Source organism: Paramisgurnus dabryanus, chromosome 16 (assembly GCF_030506205.2).
Source record: "Paramisgurnus dabryanus chromosome 16, PD_genome_1.1, whole genome shotgun sequence".
NCBI classification, from domain to species: domain Eukaryota; kingdom Metazoa; phylum Chordata; class Actinopteri; order Cypriniformes; family Cobitidae; genus Paramisgurnus; species Paramisgurnus dabryanus.
Window position 1 is genome coordinate 18,853,390 of NC_133352.1, and position 20,219 is coordinate 18,873,608.

The window sequence follows — 20,219 nt, forward strand, 5'->3', positions numbered from 1 at the left end:
TAAAGCAGCTTCATTTATTGAAAAATTTGGTTGCTGGACCCCAAAAATTGTATAAGACCATTTTTAAAATAACTTTGTATTAATAAAACATCTAAAAGTGTTGTACCCTTTAGTTCATGGCTTTAATAGAGTTAAAAATGCCTGACGAGTTACAAACTGTTACTATAGGCCAAAGAGGTAGCAAGTGTTAATCTAATTGGACACAGGTCTGGTAGATAACAGAATTAAGTCACTGAGAACTTTCATCCAACATGACATTGTCCTTACTGTGATTTCAGAGAGAAACACTGAGCGGGACTTTTACCTACAAAAATCGAAGACATACAGAAAAAACAAAACATTCACAATAGCTGGAATTAATATGTGATATTCAATATATATTACTATCTTATAAAGGTACATAAGCCGTCACTGGGATGGTCCTAAAATGTAGCATTTAGGTAGAGATATGTTCCTTTGATGTACTTATATGTACCCTTTAGATACAAAGGTGTACTTTTTGAAACGGTACTGCCCCAGTGACAGCTTTTGTACCTTTATTTCCGAGAGTGTGAAAATGTACTATACAAGAGCACATGTTTGTTTCCTTCATCCTCTATTCTGTTCAGTACAATACGTTTAGTTGTTCCCCTTCTCTAGGTGTTTTATGATGTAATGTCATTATCTTGTGGGTTGGGCGCTGTATTCTATTACTATATTAAGTCCTTATACACTATGTCAGGCTAGTATCTTGTATCTCTTGATAGCACACATTAATTTTACAGAGTAATCTGATACTAGAGAAAGAACTTTGTCTGAATATTGAACAGTGCTTGTGCAGAGGTTCGGTATCATTAATTCAAAACTCCCCGGAGCAATATGATGGAGCTAAACAACAAATAGCCTATTAAAAAAACTTAAAACTATATCTATTACATTCTTCTATTATTCCACTATGAACTTACCTATTTGCCACTGAGCTCCTTCTTCATACAGCCTTTAAAGGATGTGAATCTCTCTTCACCTTTGTAACCCTGAGATCAGAATGGTAATATGAAGGAAAGTTTGTCTTTTCAACAACCAAATAAGGTTTGCTTTTATAAAACTGTGTGCCAGACAAGACTAGCAAAATGCATGATTTATAAATGGCCACTAGGGGGTAGTAAAGTTTTATTCACTACAAAAAAATATCACCGGTCTTTAGCTGAAGTACTTGTGCAACAATAAAAGTTGCTTAATACTGTTAATCATAAAAGTTATTATAACAGCAGTAGGCCTACAATGATGAGAATTGACTAACCTTAAAATTAAACTGATTTGCTACAATAGCATCTAACAGTTTAAATCTTGTATAGTGAATGGTGTTTTTTACTTTAAGGCTGAACAATAGTTACCCATGAGCCACGGTGCAGCCGGTCCTTCATAATACCAATGAACTCTTTGTAGCTTAGCTGGTCATCATGGTCGACATCAAAGATCTTGAAAACAGTGTTCACGAGATGACGTGAGAGCTTTAGTCCAGTGGCCACATAGACTGCACGGGCAAACTCATCTATTGGACGAAAACCAGACATAAATATCAGCTGAATCCTCTATGTCAAAAAGTTTATGGAATAATTAAGGAGTTCAGATGCAAAACCCTTTAAGTGCGTCTGACATGTTTTCTTATAAATTAGCTTTTTTTGTCAGGCCTTTATGTTTAGGTTCAGCAAGTTCCCTTTAATGGAAATAAAAAAGTTTTAGTCAGTAATTGCAATATCTCTTATTTTTACAAAGTCACTAGTAATTTCATTGAAATTTAACACATTTGACTGTCTTTAGCTGCAAAACCCTCTAAGTGCAACCTCCAATAAAAACCCACTTCTTTGGACAAGAAAAGTGCAGCATTTTTGTCAAATGAACATATATTTTTATTTTACTTTAACGTAACAAATTAGGTTAAACAATTTCAACTTGTTTTGTCAAGTTAAGTCAACTTATCACAGGTCAAAAATAGTAGGTTGAATTGGCGTGCAAAACCGAGTTGTTTTAACTTCTTAGTAAACAGTTGCAAAATTATTAAAGATGCAACTAGAAACACTACAAATTATGAAAGTCGGATTGTAAAAATAAAGACAGTTAACCACACATTAGGGGGCGCTGTGATTCATCTCACTGCCACATTCAGGTTGTATTCAGGTCCAAGTACTTACAAGGGACCCAAAATTCATCCAATTCATTTTTCATGTACTTAAGCCCTATTCGAACGGGATTAGTTTTACCGGGGGACCTCTGAGAATTGTGCTTTTCTTGGTCCTCTGTGTTTTTAATCCCTGCCGAATCGGCCATGTCTGTTTTCTCTCTCGACCTCCGTAAAAATTCCAGAGCAATTTATCCACTGTTTTTGGCTGAACTCGGAGGTCCTCTAAGACATTTAATCCTTTTCGGATGCAAATGTCTATGTTTGCAAGCATAATTTTGTAAAAACGCAGTTCTTTTCATGTTTTGGCCAACGTGATCTGCCGTAAGGTCTTACTAATGAAAAAGTTCTTTGCTGTAAAAAATACTTTGCTTTTTTGTTAAATCAACTCAGATTTATCAGTCATGTTAACTTACTATTATTTATCCTGGCCAGAGATGAGTTGTTACAACTTTTAAAATAAAGTATATTTTATAAGTTACAACAACTCACCTGCACTTATAACAACTCATCTCTTGTCAAGATAAATAATAGTAATTTGAAATGACTTGTAAAACTTAGTTGATTCAACAAAAACATTTTAGGAAGTATTTTTTTACAGTATAGGTCCCATTTATTCAGATATGGATGTTTTTTCATTCAACGGAAAAAATAATTAAATCAAGATGAGCTGAAAATCATACACTGTTAATATCAGTATAAGGAAACGTAACCTTATTTTGTTCAACTCTTTGAGATTATTATAAGCAGCCAGTTATATAAAACACATAGGCTACTTTAGTACGATTTGTAAAGTTATTTTGATTTGTTAAAATTAAATTAATAAATTACATGTTCTGTAATAATTTTACATTTTAAGCAAAATATCAAACATCACAACTAAGCGTATCCAAAGCACGTGATCTTCTGCAACGCCCAAGCACACAAAACAGACACTCCCACCTCTGGAATCAGAGGCGTCATGCCCATTCAAACTGAGGGGGCACCTGCCCCCTTGGTTTTTTTGAGCCAATGGATTTTGCATCCAACCTCTAAATCAAATAAGCGTCCATTAATCTGTTATTTGACTTTTAATCTGTTAATATGCACAATAATATACATTCTGTGCTGCATCCTTGTCACTTTTCGGAGATTTTCGCCGTTTTGATCGTGTTTTGATCATGTTACATTACTTTTATTCTGGCGGCAGCTGGCGCTGCAGTCAGAGCGCAGCCGCAGACGTCATCAGTGTCTGGGCGCGCTCACGAGCTCTCTGCTGTTGCTGGCTTGCTGCTGCATTTGGCTATCTGAGGAATTAAAACGTGTTAGAAACGCTCACAACATTTCCAAACCCCAGTACGGTAATGTGCAGTTAACCTTCTCTGTGTAGAAAATGTATGGTTTTAAATGTGACCGTCTCAACGTTATATTAGTAGAGATTCATCTTCTTGGCACAACGCCAAAGTTCGCCAAAGTTCACGCGGGCGCGGAATCTCACATGCTCACATGAGGTAAAATTTAATGCAAAAATCCGTTCCTCTAATAATTGTATCTAAACATATTTTTTAAAATCATTATTGAACATTAAAATCAATCACGTGGCTATAGCTGATGTCATTTTCGTTGTTTATATACTTTATGGATTTAAAATTACATAAATTTTATATGATAATGTAGTTGTTGTGCAAAATGCATTAATGACACAATTAAACAAGCCATTAAGACTTAAATAAAACATGCCGTTTCAGATGTGAATATGATGCAAATGTGTCATTATTCCGATTGAATAGTATTTGATATGAAAGTTAGTCATCACTTTTATTTTGGAGGTTTTTGCATGAAAGCAGGGGTTTTCAGATTGTTAGAAATGTAAGTGCCATGGAAAAGACTGAAAGCTCTATCATATTTCGTTTGATGTCTGTGTATACACAAATTTCTGGGAGCTGTTGACACTGTGCCCCCTTAAAAAAAATTGGTGCATGACGCCCCTGTCTGGAATAGCCTGTGATTTTTAATCCCGTTCAAAACATTTAGCGGCTTTTGCATCTGAGCTCCTCAATTGGATTATAATAAGTTGTTTACCTTGTCCAATTGGACGATGTGCATAGTTGTACATCTGCATGGCAATGGTAAAATCCTCTAAATTGTTGAGGAACTGAAAGAAGGACCTAAACTCCTCAAAGGTGATACCCTGTAAGAGAAGACCCACATTCAAATCTAATCATCATCTTCATTTTTCAAACAGTAACTAAGAGATTCCTTAGCACATATTACAAATATTACATTCACACAAGAACAATTCTGCAGATAATAAACGCAAATCTCTAAAAGGACAAAATTGCCTCACGCCCCATGTATTGAGGAGTACTTAAGTGGGCCTTCAGGGCTGATAACAGATCCCAAGGCAGAAAATAACCGAGTCAAACAACCAGAGTCCACATCCCTTCAGCTCCTGTGCCTAAACAACACAATTTGAGCTGTCAACACCTTTGGATTGTTTTGTTTAAGGAAAGGTCGGGTGGCTTGTCGACTCTTCTAAAAAAGATTAACCTGATACTTGCATAAATAAAAACAAAGGGGATGTATCCAAAATATCTCACCGCTGGCAGATTACCCAAACATCAGTTCTTTTGATATTCACTCATCCATTTCCAGGCACTAGACCCATGTCTTTTGCAACCAACAACAACCGTTTAACAAATGAACTAATGAGTTATATGTGACGCTTTACTGCTTTTACAAGTTAAGCTGTATTGCAATATCTCTTAACTAAAGAATAAGAAGCACTTATATATCAATGGCCATCAACCATCAGCCTCCTTAGGCAACTGAAAAGACTCTAACCTCATATTGTGAGGGTCAGTGTGCAAAGAGGAAAACAACCTGAAGCACAGACTCTCGAATTATTAATATCCTGCTCTCTTCACTTCTTCCAAAAAGATGTGCACTGATCTATAAATGAATTTAGACTTCATAATAGTGGATTACAGACTTATACAAATAAAGTATTTAGGCCCAGTCTTATAATTTATTTAAATTCACTGCTGCTGAATTAATATTATTGTATCATGCCAGTTGAGATAACATAGATTTTTTACATTTTATTTTTTTATAAAAGTTTTGCATAAGTGAAAGTGTACTGTACTGTATATTTTAGACTTAAAATGAGATCATAGAAACTGTATCCATAAAAATGATAACAGAATGAGTAAAATACAGTTTAAAATAGTTTTGGATGGAGTCTAGCTTGTCAACTTTCCATTCATGTCAGCAAACCAAATGCAAATTGGCATGAAACTTGAATATAGACGTGGTACCTGCTGTGCTTTTTTCTGAAAGGCACAAATCAAACATTTGATTTTCCTGAGTGATGAAAGTTTTGAGTGTGGGTGTCCAAAACCATGTCCAGTAAAAGTATTACCTTCTCGTCTGGTATGCTTTGACGCACATTCTCGAGGTAGCCAGTAATGTTCTCCACCGTGGTGTAACGTAGCAGGATACGCGCAAAGTCCTCCTCGCTGATGGTGGTCATTCCCTTGGAATAGCTGAGGAACTCAATCTCAAGGACCTCTGTCTGCAGGTTGTCCATAAATCTGCCGACAAAGCGTGAAACGGACACAGTGTTAAGAGGAGATACCATCACTCTTTCTCTCTCAGTGGGATGCTATAGTCTAAGTCAGTGGTTTTCAAACTGGGGGCCGGGGCCCCCTGGGGGGCCGCGAGATGGTGCCAGGGGGGCCCCAGTTTATTGACATTTTATGAAATACATTAATTTTATAGGAATTCTGTGTAATTAAACCTAAAAAAAAGGCTACTTACCAAAAGCATTACTTTTTTGTATAATTTAATGTTTTTTTTTTTTGGTAAAATGATGAGTTTTATAACAGTTTTTTGTCACAAATTTTCTTTGGGGGGCCGCAAAGGAATGCATCGTACACAAGGGGGGCCGCACGCTGAAAAAGTTTGGGAACCACTGGTCTAAGTGACTAAACCATCCCAGCATGCTTTGATAAGAATACACATTGCCTCTCAGCATTCAAGTATTTTTAAAGGGCCATGCATTATTAATGACATTAAGAAAGGATATAAAATGAAGCTTAGAGATTTTTATTCCAGATTCAGTATTAAAGTGTTCAGAATTGCTCATATCCAGGCCCAGATGGAATCTGATTTTAGGGGAGAATCTGCAGGTTTCTTTATTTAAATGATGTAAAATATTGTTAAGAATGAGAGTTGATAGTGATGTGTGAAAAGAAAATCGAATGAGCCGAAATGATGACAGGTGTTCGAAATCTGTGAACTTGCAGGGCTCCGTGGATGCAGATTCCCTGTGGGCCTGCTCACATCTTATTTGTATTTCACCTGTAGAAATCATCAAAGTTGAGTTCACTTTTGCCCTTTCTCCCAAAGAAATGGACTAGCAGAGTTGTGTCTGTGACATTTTCTGGTTCGTGCTGTGAAAGCAAATAATGACACATTAATGACATGAGAAAACATAATTTGCCACTGAATGAAACCATCACTTGTTCTCAAACAAAGCATGAAGGTATGAATGTTCAGCTATAGACAAAACACAACCTATAAAAGAAAATAGATACAGACAGATATATCTGGACAATTAAATGGCAAATCTCTGTCATACATTGTTCATACAAAATGTTGTATTAATTGTCTTTCAACATGGTGGGCATCAGCATGTCCTAATATGTTTAAGGTCATCATTTACTCTCTCATGTTATTCTAAACCTGTATGAGTTTCTTTATTCTGATGAAAACAGAAGAAGATATTTTGATAAATGATGGTAACCACACAGTTGACAGTCCCCATTGACTTACATATGGTGCTTTTCCATTGCATAGTACCCCATGGTTTGGTTTGGGTCAGGTCGGGTAAGCTCAGCTCGCTTGGTTAGCTTTTGCATCGAGTTTAGTAACACTTCAGAGTGGGAGGGATTATAGGCGTTTCATTTAATTTGCGCTGCCTACTGCTGTGACGACAGACAAGTGAGAGCGTTGTTGTACATTCCCATACATTCATTTATTTCTCAGTCCGCCACAAACTTAAAATTGACCACCACAAATAGATGTTTGCACATCGTGTTTATCACCACCTGTCTCACAGTTTGTGCACAAACCCCTGTGGCGTCAGTCGACACTCCGTTGAGCCTCATTTATTAAGTTGCATTTAAGCATATATGGGGACGTGCCTGTCGCGAATGTGCCGCCACAAACTGCAATTCTGGAAAAATGTTTTAATTGTGTTTCTGATTCTCAACCTGTGGATGTTTTTAATCACTTAAAGGGAGTTTGGGAACTTACAGCAAAGCACAGCTGAGAGCAGGTTTACTCGAGACAGCGCAAGCTAGCATGAAGGTAAAGCTAATCTTTTACATTATAGCGATGATGCTATAATGTGATCAGACCAATCAGTGATCTACAGTGTTTTCGCATCACGTTTTGGTATCAGCTCGGCTCGCCTGGAACCCCAACCGAGGTGGTACTAAAAAAAGTTTCGGCTATGTACTGATCCCAGTGGAAAAGCCCCCAAAGGTAAGCTGACCCGACCCATGCAATGGTTGCAATGGAAAAGCGCCAATAGTATTTGTTTTTCCTACTATGGAACTCAATGGGCACTGTCAACTGTATACAATCATTTATTAAAATATCTTCACAGTTGATGGTTCCCATTGATTTCCATTGTATTTGTTTAACCTACAGTACTATTGAAGTCAATCAACTGTGTGCTTACCTCTTTTTTGTGTTAAACAGAAGAAACTTATACAGGTTTAGAACAACATGAGGGTGAGTAAATAATTATCATATTTTTATTTTTGGGTGAATATGTTAATATGTTTGAATACAAGCAAAGATACTTTAAGGAGCAGCCACCACATCATCTCATGCCAAGCAGACAGCAGTTTGCTCGTGCATATCTGTGCTTTTCATTTCAGGCTGTAGTTTTAGTGGGAACATGCTCTCACTGTACCTTATTCATGTTTCTTTGTATCCCCATATGTTTACGAAAACAAGAGGCATTCAGAGGATATTTTTTTAGGCTATAAACAAATTTGGCTTGCTGTCAGAAGAGGAAAACTAGATAGACTAAACTCCCAGATAACTGAATTGGATAACATGTAAAAGGGGAGGTGTCAAAGTGGAGGGAGAAAAAAGGTAATGTGTGCGAATATATGATTGGAAAATTATTGACAGAAACAGATAAATCTACATTTATATGCCAACTTAATTTTGTGCATAACCAAGAATCCAAGTTTAATTAGAAATAAAAATTAATTAATTAATTAATTAAATTAATGATGATTATGTTGTAGTCATTTTGGAGTCTTGAATAATTAAATTTATCTAGATTTATCTATTATTGTGTTGGAACATTATTGTGTTATTGTATTATTGTGTTGAAGTGAGAAATTAAACAAATAACACCACAATGATTTGAATCTCACATGGGGGGTGGCCAAAGGATTATGGGAATGAGAAAACGCATAAGCTAGAGGATATTTGTACCTCTGTCAGATCTGAAAAGAGAACTATTCTTGCACCCTGCCTCAGAAGATCCCAGAAATGTCTGGGCTCAGACTGAGGCTGTTCTTTTTTAAGCACCTGCGTATCAGAGGTGAAGATGTTAAAGTCTTAACGTTTTTCAAAGATATTTAACTTACAGACACACTGAATGTCTCATGCACATGCAAAATACATCTAAAGAAATGCAGCAACATTTCAATGTCAAGGAGATAAAAAAAAAACATTTACACCACATTTACGTTTATCAAAACATACAGATTTAAACCACTGAATTTCCCCTGAGGAATCAGTGGTGGCCTGTCTTATTTGTCACAATTGTGTTAAGACCAAAATGTTTTTTTTTGCGGTAATAACTTAAATGAATAATTTCCTTTAGCAACCAAATCAAAGCAACCAAAAATATCTCACCTCACCGCAATGTATTAGATTACTTTACCCTTTTGTCAGTCAACAAACTCATTCTGTTTGATGTGCTAAATAGAACCACTTCCATTCTTCCCTAGATAGGGAACAGCATTTGATGTGAACAGTATTCATTTTTTATAAAACTATATCTTTGCTACACTTCATGAAGTGAAAACAACAGTTCATAAAGAGTTACACTGAAGTGACTGACAGCACAGAGTTGAAGAAGCTTCTTATCTCTGTTGTTTGGTGATGATGAGACTTGTTCATTCCTCCAAACTAACTCACAATGACACAAAGCTCTTCATGGTCGAGCCATCACAAGATGTAACTCGAACCCAAATACCACTTTTCAAGCAACTGTAAAAATGAAACATGGGGGTCTACGGTGAACTGTCATTCTTCAGGGGCTTTTAACTCGAATCTGTGAGACCATTTCTAAGCAAAAAGTTCCTGACAGTAGACAAGCAACATAAATCATCTGTTTTCTCCCCAAACGATTTTTCTCCTCTCGACAGTACAACCGCCCTTTAAACTGCGTTTGACTGAGCTCCATTAGAGCTGCATTGTCCTTCTCCTCTGGAGGTGAGCCATGCGTGAGGGTCACTGCCTTACACCCTATCCAAACATCTCACTACTGCTCTATGCAGAGATGCACGTCCCTGATCGGGACTTCTCTGGTTTATTAAGGACTAATACGGATGAAGCTGCAGGTGGTTACAAAGGGCATGCATGGTTACTGATGACCATGACTGTATAAGATCAAAGTGCAAACATATGTAACTGGTATGCTAAGAACAAGCATCAAATTCATGCGTAATGCTGCTTTTGTATACAGATATACATACATTACTGCTGACGGAGCCTTGATATCCGTACAGTTCCACACTCTCATACCAAGAAGATTATGAAGGCGGGTCAAATACAAGGAAAAAATCAAATCAGTCAGCATTTGTCATATTTTAAGTAAACCAGATCTGATGTCATTTCCAAAGTGACATAAAGTGCAAAATGTATACATTTTGGTAACACATCAGTATAGGGAACACATATTTACTATTAACTATTACTATTAGCATTTGTATGGTGTATGATTAAGTGATGTAGAATATAGTATGTGCTTTATAAAGACTAATAAGCAGCCAATAGTAATATGCATGCTAATATAGGCAACATGCTGTCCCCATACTAAAGTTTTACGACAATTTTATCAGAATGTGTGTTTCAGGTTCAAACCCTTGACCTTTTGCACTGCTGCTAACACAAGGCTCTACCACTGTGCTATATACAGGAGCTCAGAGATAAAGATACAAACATCATGCATCCATCAAACTATTTCTGAATTATATTTGAATAGCTGTCACATGAATAGATGTTATATAGAAATGCAAAAATTCAATAAACTTTTGGTCCATAAATGACTGCACGTACACTGTTAAAAGTAAAAGTTGGATTAACCTAAAAAAATCCTTTAGTTGGTAACACCTAAAAAAATGACATTTTTTCAACTTAAAATTTCTCACTTAAAGTCACAATGAAACAGAATTAGCGATCATCTTATTTTCCCGTTGTGACATTCGGGGAATGTTGTGACATTCATATACGTTGTATATTCGAGTGAAACAGCCTCTGAAATGAGAGGGACTTCCATCCAACCTCTCACCATTACTCGTGACGTAGGTAAAGAAAGATTGTGTCAAGGAGGGGAGGAGATAATTTTTTTTTAAATAACGAAGAAAAAAAAGACCACAATATTAAATATAAATTTCACTAAAAGCTTGATTTTTTTAGCTGTTACCCAATCAAGTAATTTTAAAAGTTTTTTGACCCTAAAGAGCACCAATGGTCAGATTCATGATGATAAATTTCCTTTGGTGTGTAAGTGTGTATAAGTACATGTAAACGATATGCAAAAGGTACAAACCCTAAAGGAAATGATGACGCGAGTTATTGTCTCCAAAGTAAATCTCTTTTCTTGGACTGCAACAAACACACGGATTGTAGGCAACAGTTTACTTCCTGGGCCTGTTGACGAGGACAAGACCAACATATTATAATTCCTCCCGCTTGGACTCACAGCCTGTAAGTTAACTCCTGTTAGCATTGCGTTGTGAGCGAATCTTTCAAACATGGTAAGGAGCGTCACATTTCCGGCTGACGTCAGAGGAATTCAGGCCAATCGCAACAAAATCCATGCGTTTCAGGAAGAGAGTGAAGTCTGGAGCTACAAAAATGTCCGGTATGTGGAAAATAATGTGTTTTTAACCATACACCACACAAGCACATTGTATTATATCAAATACACAACATAATGTTGTTTTTTAGCAATGAAATAGGTGCTCTTTGAATTTTTCAACTAAAGTTAGAAAATTTAAGTTTACCAATTTAAGTGTTACCAATTGAGGTAAATTTTTAAGTAGATCCAACTTTCCCTTTTTACAGTGGTGCAATGTTTGATTGCAAACAATTGCGTACATGATGGACACAGTGGCAAAATGCAAACTTCTTTATCTCACTTACCAGTTGAGACAAACTGTCAGGATCTCCTGCACGTTCCTTTTTCTTGTCATTTTTCTTACGGAATATTTCCTCAAGCTAAACATCAAGAAAGAAAACTTCATCTGCACATGTTTTGACATACAAATAAAATGAATAAACAACAAAAAACAATCATACCACCATGAATTCCCTCTTATCCACCATTTCATTGCCATCTGCATCAAACATGTTGAAAGCTATTTTAAAACCTGCATGTGGCTCTATAAGACAAAAGGCACATATGAGATACACGTGTTTGTGATTTTTATTAGCGCAGGCAAAAACCACAGATACTCACTTGTCAGAATGCAAAGCAGAAACAGATACTCTGTGTAAGCGATGATGCCTGAAAAACATCACACAAACATTTTCTTTAAAGAGTTCAAACAAAGCCTGTCATCCAACATCCCGGAACTTGAGTTCAAAATCAATTTTACTATCAAATGTCTTTTTAAACTAGACATCCTTTCTTCTTTTACATTGATAAAATCTAGGAGTATCCCATTGTTTGCTCTTGTTTGGTGTACTCTTTGCGCAAACAAAAGACGTTAAAAGTTAAAGCAACCAGGTTGAACGCAAACCCAAACAAAATTAGAGCAGGCCACTGGGCTCCTGAGTTTCCCTCTGTTTATTTTCCTAGGTGTAAAACATTCTCAAGTGATCTGTAACTGATTGCAGATGCCTGATGTGGGTTTGTTTTCCCTTTTGAGGTCTGTTAGTCCTTTGTTGTGTGTGAAGAGAAGAAAAGAAGAGCAACTGTCAGGTCGCTGTCTAGGAGAGACTTAAGGAGAATTGTTCCTGCCACTGAAAGCATTCCCAAGCTTTTGTTTGAAGGAGATGATAGTGACTTGGGCACAGATAGTTCAGGAGGGCTACTTTGAGTGCTGTGGGAAAAGGACTGTGGAATGTTTGAGAATAAAAAAGGTGCGTGAAATACAAAATATAGCTGATCCATTTTCGGGTCTTCCACATTTCAGGTCACTATAATACTTTAATACAGAAAGTCTAAAAGTGACCAAATTGATTTTTCAATGCAACTGATATGTCGATACTATTTATCTGCTCTAAGAATGCTGGGTTACTTTCAATCCAGCATTGGGTCAAAAAGGGACAAACACGTTGGGTTATAATTAAACCTATGCAAGTTTTAATTCATTTTGGGGTGAAACATAAACTTTTTCATGGTTAATTTAACCCAACGGCTGGGTTTGTCCCTTTTTGACTTAACGCTTGTTGAAAATAACCCAGCATTATTATTACATGGCTCATTGGAATGCTTGATTCTGATTTGGCCAGTCGCTACATTTGCAGGTTTGTTATTCCCAGATAACAACCGTTTAAATCTAATAACATACGGTAACCCGAATGCTGCAAACCATTTTGACAGGTAGAGTTTAATATTACACAAAAATGAAATATAAACATTGTTGGGGGTAACGCATTACAAGTAACGTGCATTACGTAATAATATTACTTTTCTGAAGTAACGAGTAAATGAACGCATTACTTTTTAAATGTACACTTTAATATTTGAGTTACTTTTTTAAAAAAGTAATGCAAGTTACTTTTTTAGTTTAATTAATTAGATAACAAATATGTACTGAATTAAACTAAACATAGTCACATTATGCACTCTATGCGTACACGCCTGTGTGGGAACCGTTTGAGTCAGAAACTGAGATGACAGGCCAGAGCTCGACATTTTTGTGGTGAAATATGCAATTTCTGAATGCAGAACTTTTCAGTCATAAAAACACCTGCAAGGCCTGAAAGAGATCAAGCCTTATCCAAAAAAGTAATGCAAAAATAACTAAAAAGTAATGTAAGCATTACTTTCCATGAAAAGTAATGCAATTAGTTACTTTTTTTGGGAGTAACTAAATATTGTAATGCATTACTTTTAAAAGTAACTTTCCCAAACACTGAGTATAAATATGTATTTTAGTTACATATATGATATTATATTTACAAATGATTAAACCACATAGCATGTTTGTGACATTTGAACGTCTTGTCTTATGTTAAACCCCAAAATAAATGGGTTTTCCTCGCAGAAGGTCTGCATTCTTTAAAAGTTCATAAAAATATTTTAAATCAATATTTAATGTTCCTTACCTTACTAATGAGGCAAACAGCCGTGTAATAAGCAGGATAATGTACATGCAGCTGGTTGTTAAGTGAAATAAGCCCCTTTAGTGTGATATAAGACCCTTGGGGTCCTCACCACACTGTCAGGGCTTATTTCTGTGATAAAGGCGGCTGCCAATACATTATCCCTTACTTAGAGTGTAATAAAAATAATTGTTTTAAAATTACAAAAATGCAAATTTGCAAAAGTGATCTTCAATGTTTTCCCCGAACGTATGTTCTTAAAACATCCATGAGCACAATGTTTACCAAACCCTCCACATTGTATGTCCAACATAATTGAAAACTTGCTTAAGACCCATGCATTTAGTCTTTAGTCAGGACCCTAGACAGGTTTCATTAGATCCACACACCTTCAGTCTTGCAGAAAAAGCCCAGCCCATGAGCCCAAACAGTTGTCAGAACACAAAGAATTCCACAGAAACAATTCATATAGAGTGTCAATGATGGAGATGTAATCCAACGCCATTCTTTGAATTCATACTGTCCAGAGTGATACAGGGCTGCAACCGGGACAAGTCTCAACATTGCAAGGTTCAAACAGCTCTTTATATTTTCTGAAGTAAAGCTTTGTTCACAGATCAAGCCTATCTTCTTTTTTTACCTAAGTGCAGCTTTAACATTTAACAGCCGGATTAAAAGCCCAAATCCGTGCACTGGATCTCAAGGAGAGCGCCAGTAAGAAGAGATATCCTGCACTATGTAGAGTATTTTAATGTTTTAAGTATAAAGGAAAGTACTGTTAGCATCTTGGAAACCCCCACACCTTAAGGAGTGATTGTTTTAAACTAAGTCAAAAGTTTTCTTTGAAGCTTATCTAAAAACTCCTACAGTACAATTTAAAATAGCAGTTTAATATTTAGTAATATGTGGGCAATTCTGTGGAATTCCTGCAATAGCATAAATTGGATTAATTTCTGCATTGTTGTAAATACATCAAGTATGATATGCAAACAGGGGATTTTCTGAAAGCACGTCTACAAAGTAAGACCTCGGGGCAATATAGAGCTGGGTAATTTCTGGATTAGTTTGTGAATACATGTGCACGGCGCACCCTTCTGCTGAGCAGGTGATTATTTTCTATTCACAATGACATACCGCATGTTATGCGCTGGGTGTTTTTGTCACTTTCCTATCTATGCTTATTTCAGAGCAAAGTCACACTAATACCAGACTGACTGAGAGATAAGAGAGCATTTACAGCCTGTGCTCTTTATAACAGTATAAGGTTTCACAGTTTCATAATGATGTGTATGTGGGTGGCCTAAAATCTGCACAAACAATGTGAAAATTGTTTACTAATTAGTTACATGTGGCCAGTAATACCTATTCATCTATAATTCGCCCACTGTTGTGTACTGTATATGTTGTATATATACATGTTTAAAGTCTTACCTTTTTCCCGCAGGTTTCTGAAAAATCTTGAAGATCCTTTACGAACAGGTGGAGTGTCAGACAGTATCTTGTCTATATCCTTTTAAAAGAGCACATATATTTAGGATTATTGATTTATTTTAACTTTTTAAAAATGTATTAATTAAGAATAACCAATTAATCAGAATACCCATACCTGTTTTGTAAGAGATTTCCAAAATCTCTTTTCTGAAATAATACAGAAAAAGACATTGTCAAAACCACTTGTGAAACATGTCAAAACAAACATAGACAGGACAATATGTAGGTCATAAATGTATCATGTTTCATGTTTAAAATTGTATTCAGATTTATAAAAAATATCTTAAGGAGTTCAGAAAAAATAATGTTATGGTAAAGCAGAGACTGTGTAAAATGTTTTGTAAATGTAAATCTTTTGGCTGTATGGAAATTATAGCTGCCATTATTATATTTTATACATTTTATATCATTGCATATAAAAATGTTTTTGATTGATGCAATTTAAAATGATAAAGCAAATATTTTCAGAGGCAAGTTGAAAAAAATTTCTCTTTTTCAAACTTCAAAAAAATCAAAACAACTATTGGTCAAAATATGAACTCGAGGATCTGTTTATGTAATGTACTCAAAGTATGGTTTACAGCCAGGACATAAAACCATAAATACCACTGTTTCGTTCCATCACACATATGCCAATAAAGATGAGATGGTGATGCAATGCTCCCCAGTTCACATTTTATTTCTGTCGACATATTCCAGGAAGTCCAAGTTTCAAATAGCAGCAGACACTACTTGAAACTCAACTCCCATACATGTATAGCTGCGTTGTAAAATAACAGCTATACATCTGCCATCTGGATCACAGTGGTATGTGTTTTTTAACTTAATGTATCGAGATCAGGTTCAATATATTGGCACTATAAAGACAAAAAAATTGCTTTAGGATCTGTGTCAGATTTGGGTTCAAAATCTCTATGCAGGTGTTGTGACTACATAAGTCAGTCCATGCAAGATTTTGCAAACATTGTTTAAATTTTTTGCTCAAAATTTTTTAGATTTTCTAGATTTATTGTTTATTTATGTGGAAAAGTATTTGAATTTTAAAGCACTAATTGTGAAAATATTTCTATGATTCAAATGTATGTACGCATTACTTTTCTGACCTTAGGAAATATTATTCGCTTTCAATTATAAATTAATACTTAATCTTTCTTTTGCAATTTAACCAAACTCAAGTTATTGATCTGTTTTTACAGCATGAAAATAATGCATTACCTTGCCAACAATCCAACAGGATGCAAACAATGATGTTTTATGTAAAGCTTTGTTTTCATTAAATCATGTCATTTAAATATCTATTAATCTTTTTCTTTCTTGCACTTGTATAGCAAATGCTGTTTTGCTGTTTTCTTAGTGATTACATGGTGGATCAACAAAAGTGTATATAAGGTATTACTCTGAAGCAGAATACACACTGTACAGTGTGATGACATCACATAATGCATCTTGGGCCAAATTCTGCTAAAAAAACTACATTTAAAAAAAAATTGCAAAAGTCCACATTTTTGCACAGTTTGCTTGTTTTTGAGTTAAATTCTGTAATTTTGTGATCACAAGATAAGTTGGATTTGTGCCTTCAGACATGTTTGCTTTTAAGATAAAAGATATAAAAATACTTTACAGAGGCAAAGCTCTTATACCAAACCTGAGAGTGAGGTTAAAATGAGTAAAAGTTTATTTGGCAATGATCAGAGACATGATTTACATCCTGAGTTTGGAAGATTAAATGTTAATTTGTTTAACTTACTCTTTGGTTCACTCATGGTGATGGACTCAATGAAATCCAGAGGGGTCATGTAGAGCTGCCCATCATACTCCAGTGAGCTAAAGAGCCTGAACCTGTGCTCATGGGCTGATATAGACACCTCTTCATCTTCAGCTGATGCACTGACCTATAATTAACATATACACACGTCACTCAAAGGATAATGTAAAAGACAAATAGTGAGAAATATAGATAAAAGCAGCATATATCTAAACACTTGCATGAAAATCTCAGAGGTGCTGCTTATGTGTAAGCCGTTTTACATGTTTTTGCCTATTTTTTTACTCTTAAGTTTATATTTATTTTTGATTTCTTCATATTTTTTTGTAAAACTAGTGGCTGCAATTTTTTGTGGTGCACACAGACATCCATCATAAGAACTACCGATGGCTATACTCCTGAAGTTCAGTGGCAGATAGCCAGACCCACTGGGCAAAATACCGGGAATGTGTGTCCTACTACTTATACCCTCATCAAACATCGTCCTGGCTGCAAAGCTGCCGTGTCCAGTTACCTTAACCCTGGATTCCTGTCTCTCAATCCAAAATCAAGGTTATGTCCAACACATCAGATAAGAATACAAAAAATAAAAGAAAAAGTGGACAGAGAGAATCACAATTAAGGCTATGCAATTAATGATCCAACAATCTAAAAAATAAAATAAACTATCATCATTTATTTAATATCATATTGTTCAAAACCTCTATATGACTCTATTGTTTGTGGAACACCAAAGATTAGGCTATATTTTGAGCAATATCTCAGTGGTTTTGTGTCCATACAATGCAAATCAGTGGTGGGCGGCCAATGTTGTTTGGTTAGCAACATTTAAAAAAAAAATATTTTCTTCTGGGGAAGAAAGTCTTACAGGGTGAGAAAATGTGAAGAAAAAAATGTTCCCTTTATATTCCTTTAATGTCAAGAGCACCCTTGTCTGTTGATCTGTGTTTTCAGGGAAAACACTGTTGACTAAATTTGCATGCATAGTAAAATAACCCTTGGAAGCCAAAGACATGTACTCCTGCCTTAAAATACATGCAGTAGTGACAAAAGATTTTGTATGTTGCTTTACAAAAACACGTAAAAACATAACAGCATCAACAAAAATACTAACAAAATAGTTTGTTTTTTCTGGGCATTTTGTTTATGTTTGAATATTTTAATAAAAAAGTCCCTGAAACACTATAGTTTTTGCCAAATTACTACCTTAAATAGTAACCAAAGACCAAAATACTTATATTTTGATCATGATTTTATCAAACTTAAGGTGTCATTAAAGCAAATATTGTCCAATATGCCATCCCTCCATTACTTTTGGCTACTACTGTACATAAAAACGTAAATATGTACAACATTAAATACAAAATGTATTTCATTCTTAGTTAGAAACAACAGTAGCCTATAACTTGGCTGAAGCATTTGCGATGACAAACTGAATTCAGCACCGCTCTACTGGAGAGCGCCTTTACTAACACAAGAACTCCACCCAATGTGCAAGATAAAAATTGATAATAAAGTTACGGCACTGCCTTAAATCACATTGATAAACTGAAGATTTGATTGAAATCTATACGCATACCCTTTCTTTTGCATCCACCGCTGGGAGCTGAGAAATAAACGCACGCAGACCGCTCGCCCCGTATCCACGTTCAGACGTTGAACTGTGTTGGTAATACACAGCGAATCCACCGACAGTGATACACAGTCCGGTCCCTATACGCTTCAAAAGAGATCTGTCGTTCAAGAAATATCTGTTGTTAAAGTAAATGTTCAAACCATTAAGGGTGAATTTGTTTCGCAGAGCTAAAGCCCGACGCACGGCGGCCATCATGACTCTCTCACAGCGGTCAGATTGCGTTCACGCATCGCGAGAGGAAATATGCAACCTCACCCGCGCGTGAGTGCGTGCTTCTACATGAACACATTGGCAGCTCTATTTAAAGTTATATTGTTTTCTTTAGCCGTTCTTGGTTAGTAATATGTTTCCCTACAGCCTTCAGACGTCTGAATTTTGGTTTGTAAAAACTATGGAGTGTTCGGGCTGTGTTTTGCTATCACTTTCTCTGTAGTAACCATAGTTACATTTACGGTTACTACTGAAAACATGTCTTTGTGTTAGCCAAACAAAAATAAAGCAGTGTATCTCCACAGCCATTCTAAAATATACAAGAGCTTTGCACGATTTAAGGTTCTGTATTAATTATAAAAATAAGCAAACACTATAAGCAAACAATATTTAATGATGGTTTTCTCTTATTTTGCATTTTTTAAGTAAACTTGGGGTCCACTTGAAACTCTGTTAAAAGCCCCCTAGTGGACCTCGGACTCCTGGTTGAGAAACGCTGCTCTAAAAATGTTTATTCTTTTTTTAAGAATGTTACTTATAAATTTATTTTTTATTTTACAGTAGTATCAAGCCGAAAATGCAGTTTCCATGATAAATAATTTCAATTTGTTATTTCATTTCAATTAATTATTTCAATTGTTACAGTAAACCTGCAGGTATCAGGTATACACCCACACACACGCAATTAATGCACATGCACACCTATGGAAAAATACTGTAGTATACTTAAGTATTTACTACAGTAAACTGTACATTTTATATTATTGTAAATGCTACACTTTCTTAATGTATGTATTCTGTTGCATTAAGTGAACTGATAAACTGTATAAATAGAGTCCATAGAACCATTTATTTTTTACTTTTTAATAGTTGGAAGAACTATTTTCCACTATAAAGGACTGTTTGTGAAACAGAAAGGTTATTCAGAGCCATAAAGAAAAAAATGGTTATTCTATGGCATTGTGTATACTTTGTAGTGGTATTTACAATAATTGCCTATTATCCTAAAAATGACTGCTAGTTTTTTGACTAGCAGTAAATACTATGGCAATTATGCTATACTAGTGTACTAACATATAGCCTACTGTAGTATACTTCAGTTTAGTTTACTATTTACTGTAGTAAATACTGCTGTATACTATATAGTAGCCTATTTGTATACTATCGGCTAAGGTTCAAAAACATAGCATACGAATTTTACTACAGTTTGCTATAGTAAATACTAAAGTATGTCACAGTATTTGTCATTACACTTACAATTGTGATTGCTAAAGGGCATAAACTTAAGGCTGGATCATATTGATGGCCCCGCCCACATCACCCACAGCTCTGCACCTGCCCCGCGAGCCACGCAGCCACTCACTGCGCAAAGCCACAACAACACA

At 35.6% G+C, this 20,219-nt stretch overlaps 1 protein-coding gene across 3 annotated transcripts; it reads right to left on the reverse strand.

The window, feature by feature from the left end:
- Positions 1-98: 98 nt before the first annotated feature.
- On the reverse strand, positions 99-18,859 carry micu3b (mitochondrial calcium uptake family, member 3b). Of its 3 annotated transcripts, XM_065271784.1 has the most exons (15): positions 18,568-18,859; positions 16,971-17,115; positions 15,339-15,370; positions 15,164-15,242; positions 11,919-11,966; positions 11,759-11,841; positions 11,603-11,677; positions 9,931-9,972; positions 8,660-8,755; positions 6,500-6,591; positions 5,559-5,730; positions 4,220-4,328; positions 1,374-1,531; positions 945-1,013; positions 99-304 (listed from the first exon to the last, which is right to left on the reverse strand). In XM_065271784.1, exons 1-14 carry the CDS (start codon positions 18,817-18,819, stop codon positions 945-947), a joined length of 1,452 nt encoding a protein of 483 aa, XP_065127856.1. In that variant the 5' UTR covers positions 18,820-18,859; the 3' UTR covers positions 99-304. The 3 variants fall into 3 exon arrangements, with proteins under 3 accessions (XP_065127856.1, XP_065127858.1, XP_065127859.1); XM_065271786.2 differs by lacking the exon at positions 8,660-8,755; XM_065271787.1 differs by lacking the exons at positions 8,660-8,755; positions 9,931-9,972.
- Between the last annotated feature and the right edge of the window lie 1,360 nt (positions 18,860-20,219).